The sequence below is a fragment of the Aspergillus pseudoviridinutans genome (assembly GCF_018340605.1).
Source record: "Aspergillus pseudoviridinutans IFM 55266 DNA, scaffold_7, whole genome shotgun sequence".
Taxonomy (NCBI): Eukaryota; Fungi; Ascomycota; class Eurotiomycetes; order Eurotiales; family Aspergillaceae; genus Aspergillus; species Aspergillus pseudoviridinutans.
Genome location: NW_025091287.1, coordinates 361,015 through 377,208, shown reverse-complemented (window position 1 = coordinate 377,208; position 16,194 = coordinate 361,015). Strand labels below are relative to the sequence as shown.

At 50.0% G+C, this 16,194-nt stretch overlaps 4 protein-coding genes across 4 annotated transcripts; 1 reads left to right on the top strand and 3 right to left on the bottom strand.

Annotated features, from left to right (window-relative positions):
- Positions 1-374: 374 nt before the first annotated feature.
- Asppvi_009439 (TolB family protein) lies at positions 375-2,399 on the bottom strand (the record flags this gene model as incomplete). Its single annotated transcript, XM_043305295.1, has 1 exon — positions 375-2,399. One exon carries the CDS (start codon positions 2,397-2,399, stop codon positions 375-377), a length of 2,025 nt encoding a protein of 674 aa, XP_043161230.1.
- A 700-nt stretch (positions 2,400-3,099) lies between these two features.
- Asppvi_009438 (uncharacterized protein) lies at positions 3,100-3,621 on the bottom strand (the record flags this gene model as incomplete). The annotated part of the gene is made up of 2 exons (XM_043305294.1): positions 3,100-3,389; positions 3,447-3,621. The coding sequence occupies 2 exons, from the start codon at positions 3,619-3,621 to the stop codon at positions 3,100-3,102; spliced, it is 465 nt and encodes a 154-aa protein (XP_043161229.1).
- Positions 3,622-5,345: 1,724 nt separating this feature from the next.
- Positions 5,346-6,130, bottom strand: Asppvi_009437 (uncharacterized protein; the record flags this gene model as incomplete). The annotated part of the gene is made up of 3 exons (XM_043305293.1): positions 5,346-5,896; positions 5,952-6,078; positions 6,107-6,130. 3 exons carry the CDS (start codon positions 6,128-6,130, stop codon positions 5,346-5,348), a joined length of 702 nt encoding a protein of 233 aa, XP_043161228.1.
- A 508-nt stretch (positions 6,131-6,638) lies between these two features.
- On the top strand, positions 6,639-15,108 carry Asppvi_009436 (type I polyketide synthase; the record flags this gene model as incomplete). The annotated part of the gene is made up of 14 exons (XM_043305292.1): positions 6,639-7,250; positions 7,309-7,657; positions 7,713-7,797; positions 7,851-8,010; positions 8,064-8,576; positions 8,624-8,744; positions 8,802-8,961; positions 9,019-11,335; positions 11,438-11,770; positions 11,827-11,888; positions 11,936-12,024; positions 12,075-13,837; positions 13,886-14,206; positions 14,269-15,108. The coding sequence occupies 14 exons, from the start codon at positions 6,639-6,641 to the stop codon at positions 15,106-15,108; spliced, it is 7,725 nt and encodes a 2,574-aa protein (XP_043161227.1).
- Between the last annotated feature and the right edge of the window lie 1,086 nt (positions 15,109-16,194).

The window sequence follows — 16,194 nt, the reverse complement described above, 5'->3', positions numbered from 1 at the left end:
GTCGCATTTCCGGCCGATCCAGCTTGGATGCCGGCAAACAGGCAATGATCAACGGGTACACTGGATTGTATGGACAGAACTAGTTGGCCACCCCGCAACTCCAGGTTTCCCCAACCTCCACATCCGAAGTATTCCCGAGATGGCCTATGACTGCATGTGGGGATCTTACCCTTTGGGGGGCCCACAACGGGGTTAAATGGTAACGAACAGCCGGAAAATATATTCCTAAGGACAGGGCAGGTAGATTCCAAATGGAACCGAATTCTCAGCGTCTTATGACCTTATCATATTCCCGACATGTTCTCCACTTGCAATATGGCATCAGCTCCTTGCATTCAGGCCACGCAACAATATCATCGCCCTGATCCATACATTTACCGGTGCAGAGCCGAATTAGGCACGAACAGTGGCGTCGAATCCTCCCACATCGAGTCCGTAAGCATGCGCTTGTTCTTTCCATCCGCATCCATGATCATAATCTGGCCGTAGGGCTGAAACGTATTGTCGTACAAGGCACACTCATACCGGAACCCATACATGCCGGTAGAGTACATGATCCTTCCATCATGCGACCACACCGCATGAGCGTCGTTGGCGCCGCTGCTCGTAAGCACGCGAAGATCACTTCCATCCGGCCGGATCGTACAGACGTCGTAATTAGTTGCGTTCATCTTGCGGGTGAAGGCGATGCGTTCACCGTCCGGTGAGAAGAAGGGGAGGTTGTCCCATCCTGTGGTGAGGACGGTAACCTTGCGGGACTCGAGGTCCAGGATGCGCAGGCCAAGTTGGGACATGTCGCCTTGGGCGGAATTCGCGCCCCAGACACGATAGACGACCTTCTTTCCGTCGTGGGAGAAACTGGGGAAACCGGAGTTGATTGCCGTGGAGTTGCTGGTGAGATTGGCGCTGCTGGTGGTTAGCAGTTCAGCGTAAGTGCCGTTCGCACTGGCCCGTGCCAGCCATCCGCCGTACTGTGCGCGATCCTGGAACCAGGAGCCGACGCCGAAGACGAGCCATTGGCCGTCGGTGGACCAGGAGGGTTGGAAGGCACCGGCTAGTCCTTGGCGGACCAGCGTTTCGTCGACGAGATCTGTGTGCAACACGTCAAAACCCAGACGGGCGTTCTGTCCGGTCGGTGACATGGTGACGATGGACGAGTTGCCGAGCTGCTTTTGGGTGATGACAAGCCTGTCCTGCTGGGACAGCTGGGGGAAAACGTCGGTGAAGCGGTACTCCCAGTCTGAGTCCCAGCTGTAGAGCTTCTTCTCCATAGGCCTGATGGCCCATGTAGTCTTTTCGTAGACGACCTTCTTGCCGTCTGGTGACCAGGCGGGCGAGCGAATGGAGACGGATGTGTTGCTGGTGGTGTTCCAGTAGGATCCGGCTGTGCTGTATAATCCTTCCTTTGTAGTGCCCTTGATCTGGTACGCAATATCCTCGTTGGAGATGTACTGCGGAAAGATCTTGACGCCAGACCCCGCCACCTCAACTCTACGATCTGTTCCTGTGGCAAAGTCAACGGATACAATGCTTGAGTTGGCAGAAGCAATTGATTCAGGACGGTGAGAGTCCCAGGTCGCCTGACGGGTCATCTCGTAGTAGACGATGCGCTTGCCGTCAGGGGACCACTTGGGCGAACCCAGCGCATAGCCCGGCTTGGTGGCGATCTGTCTGAAGCCAGATCCGTCCGGTCGCACGGCGTAGATCGACAGCTCCTGCGTGTGCTCCCAACCGCTGAGTCCCATGAAAGTTTCTTCCCCGTGGCCGTCCCATTGCACGTTGCGGTCTGACGAAAAGGCAATCCACTCGCCATCTGGTGACCAGGCCGGTCGGAAGTATCCATTCATCCGGGATGGGTCGGCGACGGTAGCTGCGGTGTCAGTTAGATTCCAGCGCTTTCCCGTCTCCAGATCCATAACCCAGATATTGGCCTTGTAACCATTGGCGGTAGAGACGTAGGCGGCCAGACTGCCGGTCGGGGAGAGGACAACCGAGTCTTCGACCGAAGGCGTGGCCACGAGCTCTTGTAGATCTGAACCATCTGTCCGAACGCGGTAGATATCCGCGTTACCGTCTCCGTTGCGCTCGCCGGTGAAGGCGACCCATTGTCCGTCGGGCGAAAAGGTCGCATGGTACTCGTACATAGGGTCCGAGAGAAGGGATCGTTCGTTACGGCCATCGGCATCTGCGATATAGAGCTGGGAGGTGCCAGGGGCAATTCTGTTCATCAAGAAGATGCCTTTCTTGCCATGCGAGGCAGTGAGGTCCCGCGCTGGGTGACTGAGGGGTAGTGGCATAGCCTTTGAGTCCACGCCTATCTGCGAAGCATAGGGGCATGAGGCAAGGGCCTCAGCATCCAGTAGTCCCAGAACCGTCAGGATAAAAGTATACGACCACATTGTGTCAGATCTGATTTGGTTTTTAGCAGGCAAAGGCCCACCCTGATGCAGGGGAAAGTGGCAGGGTACCTATATATCCAAGATGTCTGTTTCCAAGAATCCTACCCGTCCAGGCTTCAGCCCAATTGATTATCTGATTATCCAGGACTTGGGCTCCCCACCAGCAGTGGGGACATTCGGACATGATTGTCTTGTCTGATTTTAACTCGGTCGCCTTGACTTAGCTGGGTTTAGTTTCCTTTCATCCTTCAGTCCTTCATTTCCTCGGCAGGATAGTCTCCCAATCGCAGGGTCAGAATAAAAATGCCAAGTCTGTCAACAAGCGAGCGAGATTGTGATCAGCTGTCCCCACGTCTTGGAATCGACAAGCAATAGATTGCTAGGCTGTCCCCACGGTTTATCTCCGAGACTTGAAGGACCTTCAGGTTCGGACATTAGGCAGCAGGAGTAGTAGTATGTAGTGGCGGAAGTGTGTCGAAGTCGCTGAAGACAAGTAGCTTCTAACGGCCAGCTTGATTTCATGCTACTTTTCAAGACCGGCCGGTGAGGTGTGACTATGGAATGGACGCTTATGGGCAGTTTTGGCTAGGGTCTATGGCTCTGACTGGTCCATGCTCAGTCGTCTAAGTGAGTCTTCGCTTACAGGAAATCGTTCAAACCAATCATAAACCACATATCCAACCACCTCTTTCAGCCATATCTATTTGACAAACTGAACTTGGTCCCTTCTCCACATCAGCGCCACCACTAAGAACTGACCTGCGCTGAATGCCCCAACAGCCATCATTTGCAGGTTATACCCTGCTCCATAAACCTCCCTTATCCGTCGTACAGCATCGGGAGCAAACCCCGAAAGCGCATTGGGATCCGCTGCAGCTTCGATAGGGTTTAGATGTGCCTTGACGTAGTTGACCAAGATACTGTTCACAATGGCGATGCCGAGTGACGCCCCCAGCATACGAGTCTGGAGGGATAGACAAACGGCGATGGCTGGTTGTTTGTCAGAAACGGTGTCGGAGTCATGGCCATTGAAAGTATAATACTTACCTTGATCGTCTTTCCTCACAATCATGGGGACGGCCATATAAAACGATGTCATTGACATTCCCACCCCGACCCCTGTCAGAACCATGTACCMATACTGACCTCCCCAGACATGGAGAGTTGTGGGGACGGAAGACAGCAGAAAGGATCCGACGGTTTGGAGAACCGCGCCCATCATTATGGTATGAACAAACGGCAGGTGGAATTTCCCGGCAAACAGGGTACATAAAAAACTCCCTGTAGGGGAGCCCAGGGCAAATGCAAGAAGTTTCACACCGGCGCTAAGTGGACTATTGTGATTTGTTGTTTGGAGACGCTGTGGGATTTGAATGTATAGGATCGTGGTGGCAGGGCCAGATACAAAGAACCCACTAAGGCGCATTGTTAGCATTTCAAGCGGTTTCCACGAAGGTATCGGGAAATGGTTAAGACCAACAGTAAGACACCCATCCACACCCGGTCCCGCACCATTCTCCAAGGAAACATAGGCTCGAGAATGCCCGTCCGATGGCTCCCAATGTACCATTCCCAGAGAATGAACGTGATTCCAAGTACCCCTGACACCGTCAAGAAAGCAATGATAAGTGTGGAGGACCATTCATACGTGACGTTGGCCTCTTCCAGGGCGGTCACAAACAGTATCGAGAATCCTAAGAGGAGGAAGCATCCGACAGGGTCTGCGGTGGTCACAAAGAGCTTCGTTTTCTGCGATAGATAATCCAAGATGCCTGCACGCCTGTCGGGCATACTTGAGTGGGCGAAGTTGTTTGGTATTGCTAAACAAATAAGGACCCATGCAACCACACCTGCAGGAACACTTTTGTCTCATCAGCTCCAGTAGTAGGGGATCCCTTACACGCGCGCTCACTTGTACAGAAAGATCCAGCGCCATGCACCTGCACTGCATATGGCACCTCCCAGGATTGCCCCAAGAACCATGCCAATTGCGATCACAGCGGATCCAGCGGCACTGACGGCGTCGAACTTTCCTGGCGGCGCAATGCGTATAAGACTGAAGAGCGACAGGGAGAAGACTCCTGAACCACCAATCCCCTGGAAAGCACGACAAATAATCCTAAGCGAGGTCAGATGCACTGAATGGATAATGAGTTAAAATCTTCACAACAACGGGTTTACTGACAGCTGGTTCATTGTCTGGGAAGCACCACATCCGCCGGAGAAAGCGACGAAGATGAGTAGCGAGCTGAGTAGGGATGTCTTCAGTCCATATACATGTGTACACTTTGCCCAGAGGGTAAGAAACCCCGTAAATGTCAGAAGATATGCCGTTATCAACCAGCTGCCTTGCTCATGATTCATCAGTTCGTCGGCGATGGTCACCAGAGATGTGCTGATAATTGTGATCTCTGAGGCCGACAAAAAGATGCTTAGTGCAATTCTAAATCCCATAAAAGATATTAGATATCATGAACCAGACCTTCAGTAATTAGTCTTTCCTTACCCGATTGCGACAAGCCATAGCCGTCCTCCGGCCAAATGCGACGTATGGGGGTGCTGGCTTTCTGTGGCCCCCAACGAGGCATCCGGGAGAGTCTTTGTCATGCCCTATACTAGGCTCTAAGGGCAAATGTGAAGTTTCAGAAGGATAGGAGAGTAAAAAAGAAATTATAAAACCATCCGGACACAACCACTGCCGGTAAAGGCCAACTAGTACCGAGATGCAACCCTTCCGCAGGATACCACCTCGCCCCCCTCAAAATCTACCAGATACTGAGGATCTCATTTGGACTCATATGGTTACACTATGGAAGTTTCGGAACCATGAATTGCAGATGAGGGAACCAAAAGAGTGACTTCGATGATGCGTTCATTAACTAGAAATTAATATTTGATCCACATGTCGTGGCTCCACTACTGAATAAGCTCAACACAACCACTTGTTCAGACTCCTTGACTGCTCCCTCGGTCATCAGCGGTTTCCAGGGCCCTACGGATATTGTTCACTATGCGAGTCACCTCGAGACGGGAACCGGCACCGGGAACCTCATGGCCCCGTTCGTGGACATAGATCCATTTCATGTCATCCCTACAGACCTCAGCCGCTCTAGAAGCGCTTTCTGTGTCGTCATCCAATGCACCCCATATGTGGACGGTAGGAATGTCCACCGCGCCTTTGGCATGTTCCGGGCGAATTTCAATGACCTGACCTCGCTGCAATGCCTCATAATCAAGCGGGGACTGGACGATCGAAAGAAAGATTGCAAATCTGAATGGTGCGATAGTGTGAAGGCCCAAGGCCTTTTGTCGTGCAACGTAGGCGAGGTAGGTGAGAATCATGGTGGCAGCCTGGCTAAACGCAATAACTCCATCGTATGGGCCTTCCTCTTCGAGGTATTCCTCCAGGTTCTGGTATGCTGTCACTCCGGTTTCTGGCTCCTGAGGGTCCATGAAGGCATACACAGACTCGCCCTCTAGCGCTATTCTTTCCACGCCTACGTCGAAGTTGAGTCTCTGCGATCTACGGAAGGGGCTCGAGCTAACACGTACCTGGGTACATCTGCCAGGGAATTGTTCCCTCCACAAAATCGTAAGTGTGATTGTCTCCGAGCTCATATCGCATGGCAGCTTCGAACATTAGATTCGCAGCGTTTTTGATCTCGGGATTGTCCTGTACCTGTCTGCAGCTCGAATATCTGAATCACCACCATGGAGTCAGCAGTGGACATCGTAGGGAGAGCTTCCTCGCTAATATGGCTCTTACCCGAGAATTCGTACCAGCGCCGTGAAGACTACTCAATGTTAGCATACTCTTCACAAGGGATGTATCGATGCACGATATGTATATACCAGAGAATGCGCATCTTGACCTTAACCGGAGGATGATGATGCTCGCAGCGTTCAGGACTCGATGTGCGTGGGCATATATAGTGCCCAAAGCTCAGTCAATTATCTATATGATCACGCTAAAAGTGAGAGTGCTGAGGGTGGACCTGGATACTTCATGACGTCGATATGGACCCGCCTATGTAGCCAGGGTAGTATTGGCTATATCCAGTCCTTTTGAATCATCATTGATTCTACTCTCTCGGATACCAACATTGAACATAGGCCCCACTGAACCAGCGATTGGGCACATAGCAATGGCTACCAGGAGATCCTAGACATATTAACTCTCATTTATTCGTGCCATCCATCCTGTCATTCTCCAAGACCGTAAAAGAAACATCCCACATCATGGCGTCCAAGAATTCGGAGGATATTGTCACGCCATTGGCTGTCGTTGGGTTGTCGTTCAATTTTCCACAAAATGCTACGTCGCCCGAGGGCTTTTGGGATATGCTGGAAGCTGGGCGATCTGCATCAACTGAGTTTCCCGCCAGCAGGATGAATATCGATGCCCACTACCACCAAGACCGTTCTCGCCTGGATGCAATCTCTGTCCGCGGAGGACACTTCATGACAGAAGATCTGGGGGCCTTTGATGCACCCTTTTTCGGCATCAGTGTCTCTGAGGCGCAGGCTATGGATCCGCAGCAGCGACTTGCCTTGGAGACAGTGTATCGAGCATTTGAAAATTCGGGTCTCTCGCTCGCAGACATTGCGGGCTCAAAGACCAGCGTCATTGCAGGATCTTTCTGCGATGACTATCATATATTGCAAGTGAAAGACCCTCTGGAGACGAGTCAACACGATGCCAGCGGTAATGCGAAAAATATGATCTCAAATCGAGTCAGCTGGTTCTTTGACTTGCGGGGTCCAAGCATCACACTCGACACGGCTTGCTCTAGCAGCCTCGTTGCATTGGACATGGTTTGTCAGTCTATTTGGGGTGGTGATGCGAGAATGGTGAGTGACTATATCAATAGGTTATCATATGTGGTAATTTGAGTTGACAGTATGTCAGGGCGTCGCCGTCGGGAGCAATATCATAATTGTCCCCGAGATGACGATCGGCTTAGACAACCTTGGTCTCTTGTCCCCTGACAGTCGCAGCTACAGCTTTGATGACCGGGCTGATGGGTACGCAAGAGGAGAGGGGGTGGGCGCGGTAGTAGTGAGACCACTACAGGATGCCATCGACAACGGGGATACTATTAGGGCCGTTATTAGGTCGTCGAGCTGTAACCAGGACGGAAAGACACCCGGAATTCTTCAGCCCAGCAAGGATGCCCAGGTGCGTCTGATCCGCGATACCTACGCGAAAGCCGGCCTAGACATGGCAGTGACAAGGTATTTTGAAGCGCATGGCACAGGTTCGTTTTCTATTCTCTCGCTGCCCCATCGTACATCTAATTACCCAACTTTTAGGAACCCCTGTTGGCGATCCCATCGAGACGAGAGCCATCGGAACAGCCTTTCGCAAGTACCGCTCAAAAGACGACCCTCTATACGTGTAGGCTATTCCGCTGTACGGAGCTGGATAAAATGGTATCTAACGTGTCACAGCGGCTCCGTCAAATCAAACATCGGCCATCTAGAGGGAGCGAGTGGCATTGCCGGAGTGATAAAGGTGATATTAGCACTTGAGAAAGGCATAATTCCACCAAACAGTGAAAATCTGCAGAACCTGAACCCCCAGATAGACGAGGAATTTTTCAATCTGAAGGTGGATCTATCCTTCCTAAAGATGTTGCCAGCTTATCTGACAAGGCTTAATAGGTTCTTAAAAACGCCATACAGTGGCCAACGAATGGTCTGCGCCGGGCTTCGGTGAGCTCCTTTGGGTTTGGGGGAGCAAACTGCCACATTGTCTTGGACGATGCGTACAATTCCCTTCGCCTTCGGGGGATTGAAAGTGTATGCCACCAAACAGCCGTCGTTCCTTCATTGCGGGATGAAGATCACATACTAGTCAATGGTACTAGCGGCGATTGCCAATCCAAACCTGAGGAAGATTATGAACTGCTAGTCTGGTCATCAGCAGATGAGGGCGCAATCAAGAGGACTCAGGATTCTTGGGCTGCGTATCTCTCAGAAATCACGGTGCCAGATTCCAAGAGGAACGAGTTTCTGCATAACCTTGCACATACACTTGCAGCCCGACGGAGTCACCTTACATGGAGAACATTTGCAGTTGCAGACCATACCGAAAGCCTGCGGAACTTGGCCAATAACTTCCAGCCAGCCGTCAAGTCCAAGGGCTCTCTGAAACTGGCTTATATCTTTACAGGCGTAAGATCTTTCAATCCGCCGTAGCTCATTTCGCTAATCCCTAGTAGCAAGGGGCTCAATGGTACGCTATGGGTCGCGAGCTTATTGAACGATACGAAGTTTTCACTCAAAGTTTAGCCGAAGCGGGAAATTACTTGAGGGAACTTGGATGTGCATGGGATGTGCTAGGTATCCGATATGACATGAGAAGCAGTTTGTAACACTATTGCTGATCAACCTGGGCAGACGAGCTACGTAAACCAATGTCTGAGTCCAATGTTGATGACCCTTCATTTGGTCAGCCATTATGCACGGCGCTCCAAATCGCTTTGGTCGATCTGTTGAGTAGTTGGAATGTCGTTCCAGCGGCCGTTATTGGCCATTCATCCGGTGAAATTGCAGCAGCGTGCGTATTAGCCCCAGGGAAATAACAAACCATCTACTGACTGGTTTACTTGACTAGCTACTCGTCAGGAGCTCTTTCAAGGCACTCGGCACTGAAGGTCGCATACTTTAGAGGCCGTCTTGCAGGAGAACTGGGGAGAACTAGTGACACCAAGGGAGCCATGCTTGCAGTTGGCCTCTCGCAGTTTAACGTCGGACCGTACTTAAAGAAGGTCAGCGAGACTTCTGGACAATTGCGCTTGGTTGTTGCTTGCGTAAACAGTCCAAAAAGCATTACTGTTTCCGGAGAGAGTGAGCAAATTGAGTATCTGGAACGGCTTTTGACACAGGATGATATATTTTCACGCAAGCTGGTAGTTAATGTCGCGTATCATTCCTTCCAGATGGAAGAGGTCGCAGCTCGGTATGAAGCTGTACTTGGAAACCTCGAGGTTCCATGCCCTCGTCTGAAGAGACGTCCCACTATGATTTCATCGGTCACAGGAAATGTCATTCATGGAGAGGAATTGGCTAACCCGGCGTATTGGGTGAGAAATATGGTTTCTCCTGTCCTATTCGCTGATGCCCTGAGAAATCTGTGCATCCAGCCAGCCAACCAGACAAAGAAAATCGATGGCAGCCACCGACACTCAGTGCGAGTGAACCATCTTCTGGAGATAGGCCCACACTCAGCACTCCAGGGGCCATGCAAGGATATTCTGAAGGCCGCCAACATGGACAAGAATATTGGTTATATTGCTTCGCTACGACGCAAGTACTCTGCTGTGCGAAGTGTCTTGGAATGCGTAGGTCATCTACATTGCGAGGGCTATCCTGTCAATGTATCGCTGGCCAATCTGTCAAGCACAAAACAGGGTCGTGTCTTGGTTGACCTTCCAGAATACCCCTTCAACCATGACACTTCATATTGGCATGAGAGCCGGCACAGCAAAAACTTCAGATTCCGGGATACTGGCCGGTTAGACCTACTTGGAATCAGAGATGTTGATGGGAATCCCATGGAAGCTCATTGGAGGAATATTATCAGCGTGGGAAACCTTCCGTGGGTTAAAGATCACAAAATCAACAACGAGATTCTCTACCCAGCTGCCGGAATGGTCGTCATGGCTGTTGAGGCAATTAAACAGCTCGTGGATGTGAATCGGCGAGTCTCTGGCTTTTCCGTCAAGGACTGCAATTTTCTCTCGCCCATTCGCATCGCCACCCATGCACAGGGTATTGAGACAAGTTTTCACATGAAGCGAGTCAAGCTTGGAAAATCAGATACCACAGGCTGGTATGACTTTCGGGTCTGCTCTTATGACAAGGAAACGTGGACTGAAAACTGCACTGGCTCCATCCAGGCAGCATATGAATCCAGCGAGGCTGGATCGGGTCGCAATGAGCATGAGGATGCCAAGTGGCAGGCTCATCTTTCTAAAAATTACCACGACATAGCTCAGCGGTGCACAGTTTCAATGGATCCAGCCCAATTTTATAAGGATCTCATTGCCAATGGATACCAGTACGGGCATGCATTTGCTGCCATAAATGGCTTGAGTATCAATCAAACTGATCCCAATGAGCTGGTGTCCACTATTCGGACGTTCCGAGGATCAAGCCTGGATAATTCAGACTTCATACAGCCACACACGATCCATCCAACGACCTTGGATGCAATCATCCATACTATGACGGCTATGATAGTGAAGACTGGGGCTCAGCGGAGGGTTGTAGCGCTTCCTAAGAGAATTGAGGAACTGTGGATATGCAACAGTGGAGCCCTAAGCTATTCAGCTGCAGATACCGTGGAGGCATATGCATGCACAGAACGAAGTACTGTCACCGAATCCCGGTACTCAATGGCTGTGTTTGACAAAGACATCAAGCAGTCTCTGCTCACTCTTGATGGGCTTGGAGTCGCCGAAGTTGAGAACACCCTGGTACCCAAAGAGGAGGACGCCTGGGTCACGGAGGATCTTTGCCACCATTTCCACTGGAAGCCCGATGTGGACTTATTCGGGCCTAAGGAGGTAGATGCCTTCTTCCCAAAATCCGGGGTGGGAAGTATGGATACCATCCAGCTTTGCGAAAAGATTGAGTTACTCGCATCTATCTATATCAGTCGGGTCCCAAAAAGCTTGATCGAACAAGCGAGGACGAGGAGCCCTCCGCATATGGTTAGGTACATTGACTGGCTAGCAAAACAACAAGACGCCATACGTTTTCGTCTTTCAGGTTCCGGTTCTCTGGATTGGAAGGCCTACATGGAGGATGAGCAGCTTCTTAGAGATCTTCACGATGAACTTCATGGCGGAACAAAACGGTCTCGTTTAGCCAGCACTGTCGGCAAGAACCTCAGCAAGTTTATCTCCGGTGATGCTGATCCTATCAGTGTGTGTTTTGAGGGGAACTTACTTCCAGACTTCTATTTCGAGATGGTTATTTTCTTCTCCCTTCAAATGGATATTATGAGATGGTGACTAATAATCTTCTAGCTCTATTCTGTCCCCAAGATAGACCAAATTGCAAGATACATTGACGCGCTCGGCCACAAGAATCCGCAAATGAAGATTCTTGAGCTCGGTGCAGGAAGCGGCGCGTTGACGGATTTATGCTTGAGAACGCTGAACACGGACGATGGAAACAGGGCCCGGGTCCCTCGTTACAGCCAATGGGACTTTACCGACATCTCGAGTTCCTTTTTTCCACAGGCGCAGAGTCTATTTGCAGATTATGAACGTATGAGGTTCATACCTCTGGATATCGAGAAAGACCCCGAGAGTCAGGGATTCGAATGTGGCACATATGACTTGGTTGCTGCTTACTTAGTAGGGCTATCATACCGATATGGATAAGACCCTCCATTGCTAAACTAGGTATACAGGTCTTTCACGCTACAGTAGATCTTACCGTCAGCCTAAAGAATGCGCGAAAACTGTTGAAACCGTATGTATCTGCTTTATTACCTTGTCAGAATACTAATATTTCCCTAGAGGTGGTAAACTCTTATTTATCGAAATAACCAAGCCTGGGGCTCTAGTGACAGATCTTATGTTTGGTCTATTTGACGGTTGGTGGAGAGGTGAGCTTTTCCACCCTTCTTTTCAGGATCGCGTGTGTTAATCTACAAAGGCTCCGAGTCCTATCGTCAATCTGGTCCATGCGTTGACGAGGTGAAATGGGGGGAGCTATTGCAATGTACCGGGTTCTCAGGATGCGATATTGTCGTGCACGACTATGACGATGACCGTTGCCACGAAACGAGTATGATTGTGTCGACTGCAGTCAACGATTATCAGTCCCAGAATCCGAAGGGAGTTGATATCATACTAAATCCTCTGAGTCAGACACAAATTCAGCTGGCTTCAAAGATAAGGGAGTGCCTTTTGAAAGCAGGGATTGAGCAAGTGACACACGTACCCCTGATAGAAGATCTCAACGAGAAATTGTCTCCTGAGAAGTTTCACATCTCCTTGTTGGAAGTGGAGCACCCATTCCTGTATGGCATGAACAGAGACGAGTTCCAGCGCCTCCATGGCCTAATTATACAGACGAATAATCTTCTCTGGGTCAACGGGGGGGGAGGTCTTCAACCCTGTCCAAAGTTCCGACTTGGTGATGGACTTTTTCGTGTTGTAATGGAGGAGGATCCAAGCACTATGTTATGCATCCTATCTCTCGAACGATCATCTTGTTTGGACCATCAATCCGAGCAGATTCTGAAGGTATTACTAGCAATTATGGAGGACTCTGATAGGATGGCCGATACTGAGTACACTGAGATTGGGGGACTGCTACATGTGGGCCGTTTGGTCAATGCGAGCTCGATAAACCAGGAAGTCACTTTGAGAAAGACTCCGCAGCAAACACTGGTGAGGGAGTATGGGGCGGGACCCCCGTTGTGCCTGCAGATTGGCACCCCCGGCCTGCTAAATACTTTACATTTCATAGAGGACAAGTCCCTACAGCAGCATCTGGGACATAATGAGATTGAAATTCGGGCGGAGGCCGTTGGGCTGAATTTTCGCGATGTCCTCACTGCCCTAGGACGCTTGGATAGCCGGACTCTGGGAGGCGAGTTTGCTGGAGAGGTGGTTCGAGTCGGGCATTCGTGTGAGAGATTCCAGCCGGGAGACCGAGTTATCGCATACTATCCAAGCAACTTTGCGAACTACGTGCGCGTTCAAGAAGACATGGCTGTGATCAAAATCCCTAACAATGAGCTCTCATTTGAGGACGCTGCTGCCATACCGGTAGCATATGGGACGGCATGGTTAACACTAAATCGCATCGCAAGGCTCCAACCTGGAGAATCCGTCCTGGTCCATTCAGGTGCTGGCGGGACTGGACAAGCGGCGATACAGGTTGCTCAATATCTTGGTGCTACCGTTTTTACTACAGTGTCAAGTCAGGCGAAGAAGAATTTTCTTGTGCACGAATATGGTATACCTGAGGAACGCATTTTTTCAAGTCGAAATACGCTGTTCGTGAAAGGGATCCGACGCCTCACTGGGGGCAGGGGCGTGGATGTTGTGCTCAACTCACTGTCATCTGATGAGCTTGTTGCATCATGGGAGTGTGTGGCACCGTACGGCCGGTTTGTGGAGATCGGCAAGCATGACATTCTTTCTAACTCTAAGCTTCCAATGGCTCAATTCATGAAAAATGTCAGCTTTAACGCATTCGATCTTGCGGCAATGATGCAGGACCGACCCCAGCTGTTAGTCACCGCGCTGCAGGAGATTCTCTCACTGATAAAAGCTGGAAAGTTTTCGCAACCGAATTCTGTCCAGGTATATGGGATATCCGAGATCGAGCAAGCATTTAGGCATATGCAGAGCGGAAAAAACATTGGGAAAACGGTGTTGAAATTGAGGCCAACAGATCAAGTCACGGTAGGTAGATCACTACATAACCCGATACGAGATCGTTAACTGTTACAGACCATCGTGGACACGAAGCCGACCTACTTTTTTGACGCGGATTCAACCTACGTGATTGCTGGTGGCTTAGGCGGCCTTGGTCGGAGCATTGCTCACTGGTTTGTCGACCGCGGGGCCCGCAATTTGATACTGCTTTCACGATCTGGAAACAAGAACGTGTACGCAACAAAAATCACGGGAGACTTACAGGAGAAGGGCGCTACGGTCGTGACGCCCTCATGCGACATAACAGACCGTACAGCGCTGGCAAGGACCTTGGACACTTGTAGCCGGACTATGCCGCCAATCAAGGGATGTGTTCAAGCGACGATGGTTATCAGTGTGAGTCACCGTTACAGTTCAGTCGATATCCTTCGATGTGCAGATGAGCTGACCTCCAGAAGAGTTCACACTTCGGGGCCTTGGCATATGAATCGTGGAGGGCATCGACTGCCCCAAAGGCGCAGGGGTCCTGGAATCTACACGAGCTGCTCCCTCAAGGGCTAGACTTCTTCATTCTCCTATCATCAGTGGCTGGTATTTTGGGAGCAAGAGGAGACTCGGGATATGCGGCCGGCAACACATTCCTAGACGGACTGGCTCGATATCGCACAGGAATAGGGGAGAAGACAGTCTCATTAGACTTGGGCCTTTTCCTCTCAGCAGGCTGCCTGCATGAAAACAAACAGGCCCGCGAGTACTTCCTATCCAACAATGTCCTCAGACCGCTTAGCGAGTCCGATCTTCACGCCCTCCTAGATATATACTGCAACCACTCTTTGAAAAGCATTCCTATGGAGAAAAGCCAGACTGTGGTAGGCATCACGCCTATTGTACAGGAAAAGGGGGCGGGTACGACGGACTGGCTGCAGCGGCCATTCGCCCGTCATATCAACATGTCCGGCTTAGGCGGATCGAGCGCCTCGAAGGGTGGAAAAACGAATTTCGCGGAACTCTTTGCGAGTGCGAAGTCCCTGGAAGAGGTGTCTTGTGTTATTGCACAGAGAATGAAGACAAAATTGTCGCGGATGCTATCCATTTCAGCGGACGAGTTAGATCTGGGCAAGCCGATTCACCAGTATGGGGTAGACTCCCTCACTGCCGTAGAGCTACGCAACTGGTTCGCACGTGAGATGCGGGCGGATGTCGCCATCTTCGATATCTTGGGAGGAACGAGCATTACATCGGTGGTGGCCCTCGCTGCTGGGAGGAGTGAGTATTGCTTGCTGAATCAGGCTAAATAGGATACAATCTCAGGAATCTGATAACTCGACAGAGTATATATACTCAACTAGTGATTAATTCCTCGGTTCGAACGTATATTAGACTTAAACCCGTTTTGTAGACTTCCCAAAGTAGTTGTTAAACTGCTCGAATGAGCTTGATGTCAAGGACATTATCCTATATCCAATGTCGAAACCGTTGCTCCACTTCGGTAAACATCTCCATTCCTTCTGGCCCCTCAAGTCACCTAGGACCGGGGCATGGAATATCTGTCCTGATATCATACCTTTCAGAGTTCCAGGCTCACTACCGTCCATAGTACTACCACAGAGACCGAAATTATCTACCTCAAATAGTAGACGAGTAAAATTGGAACATTAAAATAGATGAGGTAACGCCACGTTCTTTGAATTTTGAGAATGACGACGGCAGCTTACCCCGAGCCAACATGTGCTACCTGCAAAACACCAGGGAGTGTCCAACGTGATTCCCACCCAACCAAGCTGCCAACCCAGGTGAGCCAAACTTCGATATTCCATTTCCATAAAACGGCACATTTCAAGGCCTTGATATCTCAACACCCAAGCATTTACAGCGGCTGAATTCAGGCATGAGGTATAGTATAGTATATACTTATAATCTATAGCCTCTTAGCGACTACCTAGGCTGTTATAGCCTACCTTAGTATAGCACTAAGTTATTATCTAACCTATAATATAATAGTATAAGAGTATGCAGTACGTATGTCAAAATATATACCTAGTTCCTGCTAGCTAAGATACTGTGAATAATGGATCTCTCTTACTTGTAAAACCTGGAGATAGTAACTCTAACATCTCTAGTACTATAATAACTAGAGGAATTCACTAAAATCAAGGTCAAACTAGACTGTGAGAAAGCAAAAGCAGAAACCTGTACTAGACTGCAGATGCCAGGAATTACTATCTTTTCTAAGTGTGTTAGAATAACAAAACTAGAGTAGCATAACTGAACCACTAAAATCAAATTCAACACTCACCAAATTCACATGGTGCGGGTTCAGTGCCTAGCCTAGGGGACTGTACTGGTTATGGTTTCCCTACCCCTAAAACTAAACTCATTTAGTG